The sequence below is a fragment of the Canis aureus genome, chromosome 32 (assembly GCF_053574225.1).
Source record: "Canis aureus isolate CA01 chromosome 32, VMU_Caureus_v.1.0, whole genome shotgun sequence".
NCBI lineage: Eukaryota > Metazoa > Chordata > Mammalia > Carnivora > Canidae > Canis > Canis aureus.
The window spans coordinates 12,932,036-12,945,288 of NC_135642.1; the positions used below are offsets into that span (position 1 = coordinate 12,932,036).

At 37.7% G+C, this 13,253-nt stretch overlaps 1 protein-coding gene across 1 annotated transcript in view; it reads right to left on the reverse strand.

Moving 5' to 3' along the window:
• Nucleotides 1-13,253, reverse strand: part of INO80 (INO80 complex ATPase subunit) — a 129,802-nt gene that overhangs the window by 86,500 nt on the left and 30,049 nt on the right. Inside the window, exons 5-8 of the mRNA XM_077880663.1 lie at nt 12,736-12,900; nt 7,960-8,080; nt 6,662-6,876; nt 336-389 (exon numbers count right to left, since the gene is read on the reverse strand). Coding sequence (XP_077736789.1) covers nt 336-389; nt 6,662-6,876; nt 7,960-8,080; nt 12,736-12,900 — 555 coding nt within the window. The remainder of the gene's footprint in view (nt 1-335; nt 390-6,661; nt 6,877-7,959; nt 8,081-12,735; nt 12,901-13,253) is intronic.

Genomic DNA, 13,253 nt, shown 5'->3' on the forward strand with positions numbered 1-13,253 from the left:
TACCTCATCTGATCTCACAGCTTTCAAAGTTGTGTAACTTCCCTCTAAAAGGAAGGTACTGATATTAACACCATCATTTCTTAGATAGACTGAGACTGAGCGCAAGAAGCTTCCACAATCTGCCTAAGGTATCAGAGCAGGTTATGGTCTCATCCAAAAAGGTTCAAATACCAGAAATGTGAGGAAGAGTAATTTTATTTATAAAATAAATTGAAAACATTTAGAAATCACCTTAGTCACTAGATTTATTATCGACAGGTCACAAGAGACAAATGCAGCAAACATTAACATGTTGCAGCATAACATAAAATGGGAAATATAAAGCTAAAATTTACCTTTCGGCTATTGGTGAGAAACAGGTTACGAGCTGAAGCTTTCTGCTTGTTGGCCTAAAATATTTAAAAACAATTATTTCATTTAGGAGTCCTTCTGAAATAAGATTATGTAAACAGACACGGTCTTTTATTCCAGTCTTCAAGGTTTAAAAAAATAAAGTCATCCAAACATACCAACTCAGAAACACATACAAAGCTACTAAAGTAGTATTGAGAAAAATAAGCTAGTGCTGTGGTTGCCTTAAATAGAGTCTTTTGTATCCTTTTGGAAAGAATTTAAGTTATATTTAAGACTTGAAGTGGACTAGGAAAATATAACAACATATCCAACATACACCATCCTGACTAAATAAAACACACTGCTTTCCGGAGCCAATCTGCAAAGAAGCTGAGATAGCAGGCACTCATATGCAGAAATTGTTAGGAGAGGGGTAAACTAGCCTCTCCATTTGTGATTCTATCCTTCAGCAAGGACAAACCTGCTGTTACTATGAATTTCTGCCAACACTTAAGCTTCAGCTTCTCAAACAAAAAAGTCCAAGGCAGATCTAACACAAGATGACTCCGCAGCCAACAAACCAGTCATGAGCTGCTTATTTTGTCTTCTAATTCAGTTAAAACAAAAAACTCAATAAAGAAACCTGATTTCCATGATGATCCACATGGGAGAAGACAAAGCATAGGCACAGCTGAGTGAGTGAGTCTCTAACTGTTAAAGAACACTCTCCCTAGTTCTGAAGAAATAATGGGTGCAAAGTTATAGATGGCCAGAATGCCATTTCTGCAAAATTCCCACCTCAGACTGTCTGCTTCTGGGAATTTTTAGGCCCTTTATCAAAAACTTCCTTTTACTAATGCTTAAGCAACTACTGCCACTTTAAAGACAACAATCTCAAATACTTCTATTGAATTCCTGATCATCAGAAGAGCATCATTTTCTAAAAATTATTTTTATTTGTTTTTTAAAGTAATCTTGATACCCAGTGAGAGGCTGGAACTCACGACCTGTAGGGTAAGAGTTGCACACTCTACACACTGAGCTAGCCAGGTGCCCCAGAAGGGCATCATTTTGAAGGCTCTTCACCAGATACAAAGAGGGGTTCCCCATAACTTTTATCAAGAATATTCCTATCTAGGGATCCCTGGGTAGCGCAGCGGTTTAGCGCCTGCCTTTGGCCCAGGGCGCGATCCTGGAGACCCGGGATCGAGTCCCACGTCGGGCTCCCGGTGCATGGAGCCTGCTTCTCCCTCTGCCTGTGTCTCTGCCTCTCTCTCTCTCTCTCTCTCTGTGTGACTATCATAAATAAATAAAAATTAAAAAAAAAAGAATATTCCTAATTTTTTTCTCCAATAATACTTATTAATTGGTATGGGGAGAAAAATAGTAATTATAAAGTAGAGAAGCACCAACACACCAAGGAATAGAAGGAGTATCATCATACTGGGATAGGTGTGTCATGTGCCTCCTAATGTGTCATAAAAAGGATACATATCACTGCTTTGGTAATCCTGCCCAAAATGCAAAACCCAAATCTTACCATGAGGAATCACATGAACCCAAATTCTGAAACATTGTACAAAATAACAAGGGTATACTATTCAAAAATAAAAGTCATGAAAGAGGGATCCCTGGGTGGTGCAGCGGTTTGGCGCCTGCCTTTGGCCCAGGGCGCGATCCTGGAGACCCGGGATCGAATCCCATGTCGGGCTCCCGGTGCATGGAGCCTGCTTCTCCCTCTGCCTGTGTCTCTGCCTCTCTCTCTCTCTCTCTGTGACTATCATAAATAAAAAAATAATAATAATAATAAATAAATAAAAGTCATGAAAGAACACTGTGTCAGATTTAAAGGAGATTAAAGACATGTGACAACTAAATGAAACATGGAATTCTAGATTGGATCCTGGATTGAATCAAGAAAAAAATAAAAGCCCTATAAAGGAAGTTATAGAAACAATTGATGAAATCTGAATATGGTCTGTGGACTAGATAATTTTTATAACTGCACTGTGGTTCCATATGAGTGAATGCCCTTTTTCTTAAGAAGCACACATTGATATTACAAGGAAATTCAGTACAAAGTGTCAAACTAAACCTCAAAATGGGGGGGAGGGGTAGGCATATATGTAACAAAAGCAAAGGAAGCAAACAATTGCTAAGTATGAGTAAAAGTAACATAGCAGTTCCTTGCATTATTCTTGCCATAACGTTTTAAAACTTGTTTTGAACAAATTTTAGACTTACAGAAAAGTTGCAAAAAATAATAGAGTTCCCTTACCATCCCTCCTGTTTTTCCTAGTTTAAGCATCTTATATAACTAGAATATAATAACTAAAAAGGAAAATAACACTGGTAAGATATTAACCAAACTACAAGTCTTACTTAAATATTAACAATTTTTCCACTAAAATCCTCTTTCCTGTTCCAGGATTCTGTAACAGGATCTCATGATGTATTTATTAGTTGCTTCTCTCCTTAGTCTCTTCCTGTATGTCACATTTCTTCAATCTTTCTCTTATGGCATACTGAACACTTTTGAAAGGCACCAATCAGTTACTCTGCAGAATGTTCAAAAATTTGTGCTTTTCTGGTATTTTCTCATGACTGGAATGACATTATGCATACTGGCAAGAATACCACAGAAATGTGTTTTTCTCTGTGTCTCATGTCAAGTTCATGATATCAAAACCTATCTTACTAGTGGCTATTTAGATCATTTGAGTAAGGTCGATTCTGCCCCAATTTTCACCACAATAGTTACTCTTTTTGTGCTAATATGTGTGCTGAGTAGAGGCTTTTAGTTTGTCCAAACTGGTTTGTGCAAACTGTTTCTCCCCTAACCTTTTCTCTTCTAACTTCAGCCTTCATCAATGGATCCAGTCTGCAACAATTATCTCTGTGCTATTTGTATAATTGTTCTCTACTTCCTTCTTTCCTTCTGCACTCATTAACTTGAATTCTACCACAAGGAAGAGAGCTACTCCTTCTACCTTACCTATTTGCTTATTTAAAACAGTATGGACTCATAGGTATTTCTTTTAATCTATGTGTTAAACTTCAGTACTATCTTTTCCTTTTTTTAAAAGTTGGCTCCATGCCCAACATGGAACCCACTGTGGGACTTGAACTCACAACACTGAGATAAAGATCTGATGCTTAACCAACTGAGCCACCCAGGTGCTCATTATCATGATCAATTTCGGTGCTCAATTATTCTGACTTTGAGGAGCTCCTTCAGATTGCTTCTGTATTCTTTTTTTGTTTTTTAACTTTGTTATTTATTTATGATAGTCACAGAGAGAGAGAGAGAGAGGCAGAGACACAGGCAGAGGGAGAAGCAGGCTCCATGCACCGGGAGCCTGACGTGGGATTCGATCCCGGGTCTCCAGGATCGCACCCTGGGCCAAAGGCAGGCACTAAACCGCTGTGCCACCCAGGGATCCTGCTTCTGTATTCTTTTTGACAATTCCCCATACCCATCTTTCTTCAGGCACTTCTTTACTTTCTGGCACTACAAGATGTTTAAGGCCCATCTTGTTATTTTCCCTGCCAAATTCTGGAATAAACTACTTTTTCAAGGAGCTCTGGTTCCTTTTAGAAAGGAAAAGGCATTTAGAAATCAAGATCTGGGTACAAAAAAAAAAAAAAAAAAGATCTGGGTACAAGATATACTCACTGTTACTAGGGTCTCACTGTTTTTAGGCATTCTTAGCAAAGAGCTAGAAAATAAGTATTTACGCATACATGCGTATGTATACACACACAACTATATTTCTGTACATATCTGTGTGTGTGTGTGTGTGTGTGTGTGTATCTCTAAGAATTTATACTGATAGCTCTGATTTCAATCAAATTTCAAATGCTTCACTTTAGTGCTCCCAACAGTGAGAAACTGGCTGTTATCTACAACATATTATTTGTTCAATTTCAGTATACATATAAAGTAGTTTCAAAATTACCAACCCACTCCTTTATAAGAAACACTTACTATGTCAATCATAGCATTTATGTACCATTCTTTTGGTCTTCAGCCTTACATATCCAGTCCTCCATTACTTCAGTGAGTTCTTTTCTTTCCCTGAAACTTGATTATTCATTTCTAACACAGTTAACATTTGTTCCTGTCTTCATTCCACTTTGCCCACATGGCTCCTCAGCCTCCTTCTTCACACACATCCGATTGGTTTTTTTTTTTTTTTTTTTAAATTCTTCTTTTTTTTTTTAAGATTTTATTTATTTATTCATGAGAGACACAGAGAGGAAGAGAGGTAGAGACACAGGCAGAGGGAGAAGCAGGCTCCATGCAGGGAGCCCGACGTGGGATTCGATCCCGGGTCTCCAGGATCGCGCCCTGGGCCAAAGGCAGGCGCCAAACTGCTGCGCCACCCGGGGATTGTTTTATTATTGGGGTATGTTAGAAGTATATGAAATATTACTAAGATTCTGAAAGTCAGCCCTACATACAAAAAGATGTACCTGAAGACTGCCCCCAACGTTGCTACTAACCTGATTCCATTCCCTCCTTTCTTTCTACACTTTCCCCACCTGTACCCTATAAAAAAAAACTCTGATTTCTAGTTTATCCTTCTTGAATCTCTTTTGCATGAATGACGATTTACTTGTGTGTTTTCTTGTATTCCTGTTTTGCTTATATCAAAGATAAATAACTATAGATACCTATTTTTGTTTTGCTTTTTTTTCTGTATATTTTTTAATTGGAGTTTGATTTTCCAATATATAGTATAACACCCAATGCTCATCCTGTCAAGTGCCCCCCTCAGTGCCTGTCACCCAGTCACCCCAACCCCTTGCCCACCTCCCCTTCCACTACCCTTGTTTGTTTCCCAGAATTAGGAGTCTCTCATGTTCTGTCACCCTCTCTGATATTTCCCACTCATTTTCTCTCCTTTCCCCTTTAATCCCTTTCACTATTTCTTATATTCCCCGTATGAATGAAACCATATAATGTTTGTCCTTGTTTTGCTTTTCTCACTTAACAGTGCAACCTAAAAATTACTCTGTATCATCTCAGAAAGGTCCTCAACATTATTTAACTACAGCATAATAATCCACTGTGCAGATCTATCATAGTTCAATTCAAGCCCCACATATAGGTACTGAAGTTGTTTACTTTACTTTGCAATTAAAAATAATGCAGTGGGGCAGCCTCCGTGGCGCAGCGGTTTGGCTCTGCCTGCAGCCCGGGATGTGATCCTGGAGACCGGGGATCGAGTCTCGCTTCGGGTTCCCTACATGGAGCCTGCTTCTCCCTCTGCCTGTGACTCTGCCTGTCTCTCTCTCTCTCTATGAATAAATAAAATCTTAAAAAAAAGAAAGAAAGAAACTTTTCCCATACCAAGGTTAAATAGAAAAGTAATAGTTTTATTCTAGTCTTTATACGATTTTTTACATTGAGAACCATAATACATTAGGAGTGTATGTGTGAAAAAAAAAAAAAAAGGAGTGTATGTGTGAGAAACATCTAATTTTATCTTTTCCCAAATGGCTACCTAGTTGTTCCAGCACAATTTATTAAAAAGTTCATTAGTCTACTCAACTGGTCTATTTACCTATTCATGTGGCAGCACTACACTGTTTTAATAATAGAGATTTATAGTATATTTTAATGTTTGATGGGGCTTTTTCAGTGTTTCTCCAGCAATTCTTATACACTGACCTTATCCTGGAGTTTAGTATCAATTTTTCCAAATTCAGAAAATATCCTGTTCATGTTTCTATTAGGATTGCACATAATTTATAAGGCAATTAACAAAGTAAAATGCAAATAACCGGTGAATCTGAGTAAAGAGTATATGGACATTCCTTGTACAATTCCTGGAACTTTCGAGTTTGAAATTATATCAAAATAAAATGTCAAAACCAAACAAATTAGAAGAGCAAAAAGAATGCTTATACATCTTTCTCTTGCATCATTCAAATTTTTTCCTAATGTCTGTGATTATTCACCAACATCAAAGTATTTATAAATTCTCCAAGAAACTCAACTTCACCATTTTGATTTCCTCTATTACCACCTATCAATTTGCTATCACATCTCTACTGCTATTAATAAGAAAACTGCTTTCCTTTCTTAAAGAGGTTTCCCTCCATTTTTTGGACAAGGAACATCATACAACTGTCTTGTGAATTCTGATCAAAATCTAGAAAAAGAGTTGACTGACGAGAGTATTCTTCAACATAATCTTCATTCCAAGAAATCAGTTTCCTTTCTGAACACTGTGAAGATATCTAGCTCTCACAGCTCCTCTTTAGAGGGGTGGGAGACAAAATATTCTTGCCATCTCCTATGCTGGAGGCACTCACGTACCTTTGGTAGTTCCTTTTTCACAATGCTAAGCCATACTTTTCTGCGACGAGCATTAAGCTGCTCGATGGATAAGTGCTTCTTCTTGGTGCCAGGAGGAGGTGCATCATGAGAGAACTTGGCAAAGACTTTGGTCTGGTGGTGATGGCAACGAGGAGATTCTTCAGAGGAGAGTTCTTCATCCCTTCGCCTTTTTTTCTTCACTTTTTTCAACTTGGCTGCAAAGGAAAATGGACCCTGAGAACCATGCATTTCTGCCCTTCCGCAGAAGACATCACAAACAACCTCATCACTTTAAGACAGTTCAAAGTGTTTTCCTCATTCCACCTGAGACTGGCAAGGTTTATCTCTTTATCTATTTAGGCCCATTAATATTCCAAGAGGAAGATCTCACTAACTTGGAAAAGAATACTGGATACTCCCTATGTTTACATGAAAGAGAAACACAGAATAAAACCTAAAAACTGAATTTCTGTTGAACCCAACAATAGGAAGGGAGACTTACAAAGTACCATGAACTCAAGTCATGGCCAAGAGGAAGGAAACATTTCTACTTGGCGGCAATGTAAGGTGATTAAAGAGAAAGAACAAAGAAAGAAAAAAGCACTCTAATAGGACATTCCAACCTGTGAAGAGAAAAATTACACACAGAACAAAAAACTAATTTGTAGGGGGAAAGCGTAGAGGATGAGAAAATAGAGATAAACTAGAAGATGTGGGAGAAAGGGAAGAAGGCTGAAAAGAATTTCTGATAGAGTTCATACCTTCAGGGGAATAAAATCCGCCTTGTACAGATAGTTCAAAACTTTCCCTTCCTATTTCCTTCCCGATTTCCAGCTGCTTAGAGCTTAGTAAGGGAGGAAAACACACTTCCTGGCAAACATGCAAACAAATGCTATACAAGATTATCAAGAAGTGATCTATTTTAAATTTCCACGTATGGCAACAATTATAACTTATTCCCAACACTTCAGGTTGCTCTTCATACTTTTCTGTGCATAATACCAACTTCTTCCTCTCTTAGAACATTTTCAACATTTGGAAGAGTGTGTAGAAAAAACGAATAAACTGGCTTAAACCTTTGGCTAAGAATCCATAGTCCTTATGTCTTTATAATTTTAGAAAAGATCATAAACCAAATATGAAATAAGGTTAATAATACTACTTAGAGGAGACCAGGGTTTTTCAGAGATAAAGCGAGTTTCTACTTCATGGATTCAAATGTCCAAATGTAATAATAGGCTACATACAACATTGAAACTAAGAATGAGTAAATATGGAAGGCAGGTCAATATGCTCACCTTTAAGTTTCTTTTCCTCCTTGAATTTCTTTTTTTTGGGTCCAAGTAGGTGTCGCTGTTGCTCATAGAAAGGGTCGTATGTGGAGAGCAGGCCTGCACTGTAATATTGGTACTGCTGCAACTGAAGCAGGCAAAGATAGGGAGGCTTAGAAAGGCTGATCTGTGTTCTAAGATGGCCTTTCAAATCATCTTTATTACAAAAAGTTAAGCCAGAGAAAAACCATAGTTCCTAAATATGGTATTCATCCCACAAAAAGACCAATAAAGATTTAGTACCTCAAAGTGAATTATTTCCTTACTTCAAAACAAAATGGGTTCATCAGCTATGTACATGGCAAGTTGCTGAAAATAACTTAAGAAAGGAAAACGCTTCAATTCCCACCAGAATACTTGCTTGATCCTGACACATATTTTAGAGATAAAACTAACTGCAGAAAGGGCTTTACATGGAACTCATCAACAAGAAATAAACCATATTTCTATTATGAATAGGTCCTCAGATTTACTAATGTTTTGATACCTGTTATTCTGGCTTTTGGTCTTCTATCTGGTTCAGAGAGTCACTAGTCATCCCAATTCCCCTTTAAAGTCTTTTCACTTGAAAAGATGACAACAATATTAAGGATAATGCCTACACTGCCAGAATTCTAACATACAAATAACTTATTTTTTTTTCTGAGAGATCCTTTCAAACACTGCATTTAAATTGACCCCCAAAAGCTCACATTAATTCTGTCTCACTTATTACTAATGGAAAAATATGAATATAAAATTAAACAGTCCACTGTTGAATCTCTTTCCTAGATTGTAGATAGTCCAAGAACTGAAACTAGGACAGAAGAATGACACAGAGAACTATCACAAGATCCCCTGTCAATGGTCAAATTAAATGAGTATTCATCGAGCTATACAATTAAAATCTATGAACTTTCCTATACATATGTTTTATTTCAATTTTTAAAAGACCAAGTATTGCAATCTCTACCAAAATATCAACAGCATTTTTCACAGAACTAGAAGAAACAACACAAAGCTGGAAGTATCACAATTCCAGATTTCAAGATATACTACAAAGATGCAGTGTCAAAACAGAACAGTACCAACAGAGAAACAGACACAATGATCAATGGAACAGAACAGAGAAACCAGAAATGAGAGGCACCTGGCTGGCTCAGTTGGTAGAACATGTGACTCTTGATTTCAGTGTCATGAGTTCAAGCCCCTGTTGGGGATGAAGCTTACTTAAAAAAATTTTTTTTCAACAATACAGAACAGAGAACTCAGAAATAAACCCATGCTTATACAGCCAATTAATCTATGTCAAAGGAGCCAAGAATATACAATCGGGAAAAGATAGTCTCTTCAATAAATGGTGCTGGCAAAACTGGACAGCCACATGAACAAGAATGAAACTGGACCATTCTATCACCACAAACAAAAAAAGAACTCAAAATGGGTTAAAAAACTTAAATTTGAGACTTAAAACCATAAAAATCTTAGTAGAGAACAGAGATAGTAATTTCTCTGATGTCAGTCATAGCAACATTAAAGCAAAAATAAACTACTGGACTATTTCAAAATAAAAAACTTTTGCTAAGTGAAGGAAAAGCATCAACAAAACAAAAAGGCAACCTACTGAATGGGAGAAGATATTTGCAAACTATATATTCAATAAGGGGTTAACATCCAAAATATGCAAAAAACTTGTACAATTCAACACCAAAAAAACAATGTGACTTAAAGCGTGATTAGGGCAGTCCCGGTGGCTCAGCGGTTTAGCACCGCCTTCAGCCCAGGGCATGATCCTGAAGACCCAGGGTCGAGTCCACGTCGGGCTCCCTGCATGGAGCCTGCCTCCCTCTGCCTGTGTCTCTGCCTCTCTCTGTGTCTCTCTCATGAATAAATGAATAAAATCTTAAAAAAAAAAATTAGCAGAGGACCTGAATACATATTTTCCCAAAAAAGACATACAGGTGGCCAACAGACATGGAAAGATACTGAGTATCTTTTGGGGTCCAAGTAGGTGAGTATCACTAACCATCAGAAAATGCGAATCAACTACAATGAGGTTATCACCTCACACCTGTAAGAATGGCTAGTATAAAAATCACAAGAAATAACAGGTGTTGGTGAGGATGTGGAGAAAATCCTCATGCACTGTTGGTGGGAATGCAAACTGGTGCAGCTACTCTGGAAAACGATATGGAGATTCCTCAAAAAATTAAAAGTGGAAATATTTATGATCCAACAGTTCCACTACTGGGTATTTACCCAAAGAAAATAAAAACGCTAATTCAAAGAGAAATGTACACTCTTCTGTTTACTGCAGCATCATTTACAATAGTCAAGATAGAGAAGCAACATAAGTGTCCAAAGACTGGTGAATGGATAAAAATGTGGTATACACACACACACACACACACACACACACGTATGCATATATATGAGTCCTGCCATTTGTGACAATATGGATGCTCAGTGAAGTAAGTCAGACTGAAAAAGACAAATACCACATGATTTTACTCATATATGGAATCTAAAAAATAAACAAAAAGCAGCATCGGATCTAAAGAGAGAACAAACTGATGGTTGTCAGAGGGGAGGGTAATGGGGATTGGGTAAAATAGGAAAGGGAGTGGAAAACATAGGCTTCCAGTTATAGAATGAGTAAATCATGGGAATAAAAGGACCAGCAAAGGGAATACAGTCAGTGATATTATAATAGTGTTGTATGGTGACAGATGGTAGCTGTACCTGTGAGCATAACATAATGTATAGAGATGTTAAATCACTTATGTTATACAAATGAAACTAATACTTTATGTCAACTATACTAAAAAAGCAAAACAAAACAAAACAAACCCAAATATTTAAAGCACCAAATGCCTAGCACTGTACTTTAAGAAGTAACTGAGTCAAAATAGTCAGTTAACTATTTATTACTTCTGTGGTTTTATAACCTTCATATATCTCCCCCTCGCCCAAGTGAGTGAGTGAGCATGGGCCAGGGGTAGAAAGAAAGACAGGTACAGAATCTTAAGCAGGCTCCATGTCCAGTACAGAGCCTGACCCAGGGATAAATCTCACAACCCTAAGATCAAGACCTGAGCTGAAGTCACAAGTTGGATGCTTAATGGACTAAGCCAGCCAGGCGCCCCAACTTTCAGCATGTTATTCAAAGCTTTCTGAATTAATTGTGGATGTTAACCAATTGCTAAAAAGTTTTTAGGTCTTCAAATATGCTGTTTTTCATTATGTACAAAGCACCACACTTCCGACAAAACTCAGAAAGTTCTGTTGACAGTATTCAAATAGTTGTCACTTAAAACTATCATCAATCAAATGTTAGTATGTAAAAAAAAACGGAGTTTTTTCAAGATAGGGACACTTCCAAAGAGCAAATGCATTCAAATGGAACTCCTAGGGCACTGGGTTGCTCAGTCAGTTAAGCATCTGCCTTCAACTCAGGTCATGATCCCAGGATCCTGGGATGGAGTCCCACATGGGGCTTCCCACTCAGCAGGGAGTCTGCCTCTCCCATCCCCCTTCTGCTCCTGTGCGCATGCTCTTTCCCTCATGAGAGACAGAAAAAGACAGAGACATAGGCAGAGGGAGACGCAGGCTCCCTGGAGGGAGCCTGATGCAGGACTTGATCCCAGGACCCCAAGATCACGACCTGAGCCAAAGGCAGACTCTCAACCACTGAGCCACCCAGGTGCCCCAACAAATAAAATCTTATAAAAAAAAAAAAAAAAAAAGGAACCCTTAGAATTTAAAATGGTGCAGCTACTTTGGAAAACAGTCTGGCAGTTCCTCAAAAAGGTCAGTACAGAGCTATCATATGACCCAGTGATTCCTCTTCTAGGCAAAACACAAGAGAAATAAAAACAAATGTCCATACTGAAAACCTGTACACAATCTTCATGGCAGCATTAGTCATAATAGCCAAAAGTGGAAACAATCCAATTAATTCATTAAGTGATACACAGATAAATAAAATGCAGTATGTCCACACAATGGCATATTATATGGCAATAAAAATGAATAAAGTACAGATACATGCTACAATATGAATGAATCGTGAAAACATGCTAAGTGAGAAGATGTACACTAAGGACTACATGTTGTTCCATTTGCATGAAATGTCTAGAACAGGCATACTTTTAGTGCTAAGTGGTTTCCAGGGGTTGAGGGAAATGGAGAAAATGAAAGACAAAAGCTAAGGAGAGTGGTATTTCTTTTTGGAGAAATCATTCTGGAATTATATAGTGATGATAGTTACCCATCTCTATGATATACTAAAAACCACTAAAAAAAAAAAAATAAATAAATAAATAAATAAATAAATAAATAAAAAAAACCCACTAAATTGTACACTTTAAAAAGCTAAATTTAGGGATCCCTGGGTGGCACAGAGGTTTGGCGCCTGCCTTTGGCCCAGGGCGCGATCTTGGAGACCCGGGATCGAATCCCACGTCGGGCTCCTGGTGTGTGGAGCCTGCTTCTCCCTCTGCCGGTGTCTCTGCCTCTCTCTCTCTCTCTCTGTGTGACTATCATAAATAAATAAAAATTAAAAAAAAAAAAAAAAAAAGCTAAATTAAAAAAAAAAAGCTAAATATTTTTGATATGTGAAATATATTTCAACAAAGCTTGTATGTAGAACCACTACCACCATCACCTAAATATAAAGGTAAAATGACAAGTCTTCAATGAATGTTAACAATAGGCTAAATACCCAGCATGAAAGCCTGAGATTTTCCTGAAACATTCTCTTACCTCCTTATCTTTACTATACTTGTTCTGGTGAAGTTTCTTGTATTTGTGCAGCCGCAACATGTTATGAAGTTCTTCTCTGCTGAGGTGGAGTTCTTCCTCCTCTTCTTCTTCATTATCCTCACTCTGAGAATCTGCCTCACTGGACTCATCACTTAGCAGAATGCTCTGCAAACCGAAGGAAATGGGAATGGAACCTGTTGCTGTGGAGCCAATTCCTTCTATAACCCAAGCATCTTTCCCAGAACAAGGACAAAAACAGCTGGAAGACAGAACACAGTCACTCCAGTCTCCCAATTCAAGAAAAGAAAAGGACACCAACTGACCTTAGTGGGCATGAACTTAAGAGAATTAACATAATGGAAATGCTATAAAGAGCAACGATGCTAGATTTCACCAAGTACTTACAACTACACATAGGATATATTAACTGTCAAATACCAAGGCAAAAAAACTAAACAATAAAAAAAAAACCTTTAGGGTATAAAGGAATATAGAAAGCAAGCTGTGATGACTAATAA